General features: G+C 42.1%; 1 protein-coding gene across 1 annotated transcript; it reads left to right on the top strand.

Annotated features, from left to right (window-relative positions):
* Nucleotides 2,756–3,822, top strand: LOC100519633 (olfactory receptor-like protein OLF3). The gene has a single exon (XM_003134564.2). The coding sequence runs from the start codon at nt 2,765–2,767 to the stop codon at nt 3,716–3,718; it is 954 nt and encodes a 317-aa protein (XP_003134612.1). The 5' UTR covers nt 2,756–2,764; the 3' UTR covers nt 3,719–3,822.

Raw genomic sequence — 5,845 nt, 5'->3', positions numbered from 1 at the left:
ATAATTTGTGTCTTTCCTCATCCCACCCCCCACTTGTAAGGGACCTCAGTTTTTACTCTTAACTCACCCGTTTGAAAGAGTCACAATAAGATCATGTAATTAATATTTTAAAAAGCCCATTTTAGAACAATTATATTTTTCAAAAAAAGGAAGACCACCTCACCATGAAGGGAATAAATTACTAATGTTTCAAGCATCCATGATTGGGCAAGAAGGAGATAATTTGTAACAATAGTTCAATGACACTTTCATATTTTATCACTTATTGTGTCTATTCATTATGTCACGATAATTTCCCTAAATCCACCCCAACCCATTCACTACAGGCGTGAAGAAACCCTTCCTTCTCAGCCCTCACATCTAAGGAGACGAACCACAGCGGTATGTCATTCTTTATTCCTGTGTTTTGTGCCAGCAGCAAGGATTATTTTTGAATGGACAAAAATTAAAGCATTTTTAGAAAGGTGTGATTTGATGTTGGCTGCGTATGAGGAAGCTATGGCCCAAAGGAGGTAAAATAGCACTTTATTGTTTATTAAAGGAGCATTAGGGACCTGCAGAAAGGTAAAGCAGCCAGAATGGGGACAAATATTGAGAAAAGAACACAAATTGTCTTGTGCAGAAGGAAGAGTTCACAATACCACCTCTTAACTGTGTTCAGTGTTCACATCTGGCTTTGAGCAAGAGCTGTGTTCCTGGTGTCGTAGGAGGAGGGTTTCGCTATGTCGTTTCCATTGTGAAAAGTGGAACATATAAACCACAGGGTCTGTCTTACCTGTTGACATCAGTGAATACACAACACAGGCTTGCTGATAGGGTCAGATCCCTGGAATCCATTAGAGTTGAAAAAGATTAAGCTTTAGTGTTCTGACGCTGAGTGTTTAGATACACAGCGCACTGTCTACCAGTTATTTCACTGTCACCCTGAGACCCACTAGGAATCTAGCTCTATTTAGTTGAAAGCTGGTTCAAGATAATGTCGGAGATAATGTTTGCTGCAGGTAAGTGAAAATCACCTGACAAACCTATTTTCTGTCCTTTATTTGGCTTTAAAAATATAGATGGGAGTGCCTGTCGTGGCGCAGTGGTTAACGAATCCGACGAGGAACCATGAGGTTGAGGGTTCGATCCCTGACCTTGCTCAGTAGGTTAAGGATCTGGCGTTGCAGTGAGCTGTGGTGTAATTTGCCGATGCAGCTCAGATCTGACATTGCTGTGGCTCTGGCGTAGGCCGGTGGCTACAGGTCCGATTAGACCCCTAGCCTGGAAACCTCCATATGGTGCAAGTGCGGCCCTAGGAAAAGGCAAAAAGACAAAAATAAATAAAAATTAAAAAACCTAAAATATAGATGCCATTTCTTAATCTATCAGGAGTCCAAGGAGGGACTCCCTGACTGTAGAAAACCAGAATATTTTGACATCAATTATTTTGAATTTAAGTTATTTTACTTTCCAGGTATGTGATTGGGTTAGAGATTTAAGTTTTTAAGTAGAAAATGTGATAGTATTTCATAATTTACAAGTATATTTAAGGTCAAACATACATATACACACACATATACACACACTTTGATGGGTTAAAAGAATTAGATGACATATCCACAAAAAGTATTTAAGTATTAACAGGCTATTTTAGTAAAATGCTTTGCTCTAAAACACACCTTCTAATGAAAGCTACAGTTAATAAAGATAGAACAGGTCCTAATTAATGACTGTCTGGACACACCTCCATCTAAGATGTTCTTAATTCCACAAGAGGTTCAACATCACAGGACTTGTACATGAAAGAGCTATGGTTATATTCGTATCTTGGGGCAGTCATGCTGGCATTGGGTGTACTGTGATGGGTTGTGAGGTCCAGCAGGTTCGTTGCTCTCTCCCAGCAAGGAGCGCTTGTTACAACAAATACCTACATGGCTAGAGTACCACTACCAGTAATAGTTTGTAAAGTAACTTCCTCATGAATTGCTTATGTTTGACCTTAAATATACTTGTAAATTATGAAATACTATCACATTTTCTACTTAAAAACTTAAATCTCTAACCCAATCACATACCTGGAAAGTCATTAAAACAAAGTTTCAATCCAGGTTCTCTCAGCTCTTCCCATGAGATGCTGGCTTTGTTTGTACTATTTATCGGCCACTCACAGATGTCTATTTTTTTGGTGGGTTATTTATTCATTTTGTCATAGGAACAATGAGGTTGAGGGTTCGATCCCTGGCCTTGCTCAGTGGGCTAAGGAGTAAGTGAGTGGTGTAGTAAATTTATGTAGGGTTATCCTTGACTTTGAACCATGTTTATCATCATGGTTTATCACTTTACTTCCCATTGTCACTTATCATACTCTCTTGCCCTGGAACCTAAGGTAAACTGGAAGGATATAGAGCTCCAAGCTTTCACAAACTCCCTGAGACCACCTTGTTCTTTTGAAGGAAATGGCTTGTCTCTCTTTTCAAATTTATTAAATTTTTCTTTATAAAGTGTAATTGACTTATAGTGTCGTGCCAATCTCTGCTTGGCTCATCTCTCATGTAGACACAAGATATAATAACAGTATAGGTGATACAATCTATACACCGTAGGTCTAAGGCACACCAGGATCAGGCATGCCATCTGGGGCCATGAATATTCTAAAACATTAGACTAAGCCTGGAAGGTCATACATAATATGCATTATTTTAAGAAGTTCTTTTTGCAGTTAATTCAACAGCTTTTGCTATTTCTGTCTGTCTCTGCAGATTAGTAATCTTCCATTTTTTTAATGGGAAGAAATAACCAGACTTGGGTGAGAGAGTTCATTCTCCTGGGCCTGTCCAGTGACTGGGACACCCAGCTCTCTCTCTTTGTCCTGTTCTTGGTCATGTACCTGGTGACAGTGCTGGGGAACTTGCTCATTGTTCTTCTGATCAGACTGGACAGCCGACTCCACACTCCCATGTATTTCTTTCTCACCAACCTCTCCCTTGTGGACGTCTCTTATGCCACAAACATCGTGCCTCAGATGCTCGTGCACCTGCTTGCAAAACACAAACGAATCCCGTTCGTGAGCTGTGCAGCCCAGCTGTTTTTCTCCCTGGGCCTGGGTGGGACTGAGTTTGTTCTCCTGGCGGTGATGGCCTATGACCGCTACGTAGCTGTGTGTAACCCCCTGAGATACCCGGTCATCATGCACGGAGGGTTCTGTACCAGGTTGGCCGTCACATCCTGGCTCAGCGGCTCTGGCAACTCCCTCATGCAGACTGCCATCACCTTTCAGTTGCCCATGTGCACAAACAAATATATTGATCACATATCCTGTGAAATTCTAGCTGTGATCAGGCTGGCCTGCGTGGACACGTCCTCCAACGAGGTGGCCATCACGGTTTCGAGCATTGTCCTGCTGATGACACCTTTCTGCTTGGTTCTCATGTCCTACATCCAGATCGTCTCCACCATCCTGCAGGTGCGGTCCGCAGAGGGGAGAAAGAAAGCCTTCCACACCTGTGCCTCTCACCTCACAGTGGTTGCCCTGTGCTATGGCATGGCCATTTTCACTTACATCCAGCCACACTCCAGCCCCTCTATCCTTCAGGAGAAATTGATCTCTGTCTTCTATGCCATCTTGATGCCTGTGCTGAACCCCATGATTTACAGTCTAAGGAACAAGGACGTGAAGGGTGCCTGGCAGAAACTACTAGGGCAGTTATCTGGATTAACATCCAAACTGGCAACTTGATGAATCATGACATATTTGGAGAATAGAGTTTTGCATGTGTGTTTTCCCACCCTACTGAGATATGAAGCATTATATCTCCATTGCCCTGGCAACCAGGAAGGAGATGATGAAATGTGTACTAGCGATGTTGAGTTGGAGGCTTAATGGTTGGGTTGGGCTGTGGGGCGTGGGAGTATTTTTATGGCACAGCTACATGCTCAGAGAAATCAGGCACTGCTGTAATAGAACTTCCCACGTCTACTCAATCTCCATTCATTTAACCTGAGATTAATGAGAAAAATAACATAATTTGCTGTTGCGATGTGTCATAGCGTTTGTCATCATGGATCTATTCATAGATCTGACTTTGGATTACTGGTTATTATTCATCCAAATTTTGTACAAGGTTATTGTATTTCCGTTGGGGTCAAAGACACTTTCACTTTTAGTCTTGCTTGATGCGTACTATCCACATCTAGTAATTGTGTGAGTCACTGTTCTGAGATGAATGTTGCTCTCAAGGCTGATCAAAATGTTTTGTTTAGGACCAATGACATGTGGACATAAAGCCTTTGTCACAGTGTTGGAAGTACTCAGTGGAAGAATCTACTGGAGGGCTTGTTTTACAATGATGGATAGTGAATAAAGGTGTTTGTACCTGTGGCTGTTACTGGCTAAGGAAAAACTAAGTTTCAAGCTCTCCTTGATACTATACAAAATGGTTTTTTTCTTTTCTTTTCTTTTTTTTTTTTGGTCTTTTTAGAGCCATACCCACAGCACATGGAGGTTCCCAGGCTAGGAGTCTAATCAGAGCTGTTGCTGCCGCCTACGCAAGAGCCACAGCAACACGGGATCCAAGCCATGTCTTCAACCTACATCACAGCTCATGGCAACACTTAACCCACTGTGCGAGGCCAGGGATCGAACCTGCAACCTCCTGATTCTTAGTCAGATTCATTTCCACTGCACCATGACGGGAACTCCTATACAAAATATTTGAAGGGAATTTGTTGCATGTACAAGGGGTACCATTCAAATGAAAAACTGTTCAATCTGTGAAAAGTGGAATTCTTTCCCTACATTTAGACACAACATTAGTACATAGAATTTGAGATAATGTATAAAATATAAAATATGAACTCAATCTATGAAAGAACAGATTTCTCCGTGAAAACTAACGAGCACTAAAACAACTTTATTATGCATTTGGTGAATCAGGACAGTTCAGTCAGCTGTCCAGGTGTCACCCTCCAGGCTCCATGGGACCCGTCTTCTCCTATCCCTCCTCCACCCTACCCAGGAGGGCCCTGGTTGATCTTTGTAAGTCTAGTGAGGTAGAGCAGTTCGGAGTAGACCTCACCTCTGGGCAAAAAGCCTGAATAAGGAAAAGGTGGGGAAAGAAATAGTTGTACAAGGGATAAGGACAGGGGAAAGAGGAGAAAGACTATGAGAGCAGCTCATCTTCATGCTTCCTTGAAAACGTCTCAAAGCCTTTCTTCTCTTGACTCTTTTTAAGTCAAAGGATGCGCAATTATTCCGCTTATGAACACATTTTCACACAATCTCAGGGTTCAGGCAGCGTTGAAGTCTCATTTGACATTTTATTTTAATTAACATAATGTAATCATCCAGTTTATGTTACAGGCAAACACCCTCAAACATGTCAATTCTAGTGGGCTAGACTTGGTGTTCATTCAAGAAATGTTAATGGCGTGTCTACTACGTGTATGACAATGAACTGGTTTTCATAATCAGTTTGATGCATGGCTGCCAATAAGACCCTAGAGCAGAGATGACAGAGTATAAAACAATTAAAGTACAATGTGCTGAGGATCACAGAGAGAGCAAGATTTGGCGGGGGGGGGGGCAGATTTCAGGAGTCTTCTGTATGAAAGAATCAGAAAGACTAGGTGGAGGCCAGAAAAGTGAGAACAAGTTATCCAGATGACCACAACTCCAAAGAACAACTTGTGAAACATACAGAGCTGGGAGACCATGAGAGTTCGGGGATGTTCCAAAGCCTCGCTTGCAGCACAGAGAGGGGGGCAGCAGAGAGGGTGATACAGGAGGGTCAGGAAGGGTCAGAGCCCAGATTACTTTTTACATTTATCCAAAAGCAATGGGGAGGTAGTAATGAGGGCTTTGAAG

Source organism: Sus scrofa, chromosome 18 (assembly GCF_000003025.6).
Source record: "Sus scrofa isolate TJ Tabasco breed Duroc chromosome 18, Sscrofa11.1, whole genome shotgun sequence".
Lineage (NCBI taxonomy): Eukaryota > Metazoa > Chordata > Mammalia > Artiodactyla > Suidae > Sus > Sus scrofa.
This window is presented reverse-complemented; position numbering and strand designations above follow the sequence as displayed.

Excerpts from the sequence above, each read along its gene's own strand:
- LOC100519633 (XM_003134564.2), top strand. The coding sequence starts at position 2,765 with ATGGGAAGAAATAACCAGACTTGGGTGAGAGAGTTCATTCTCCTGGGC.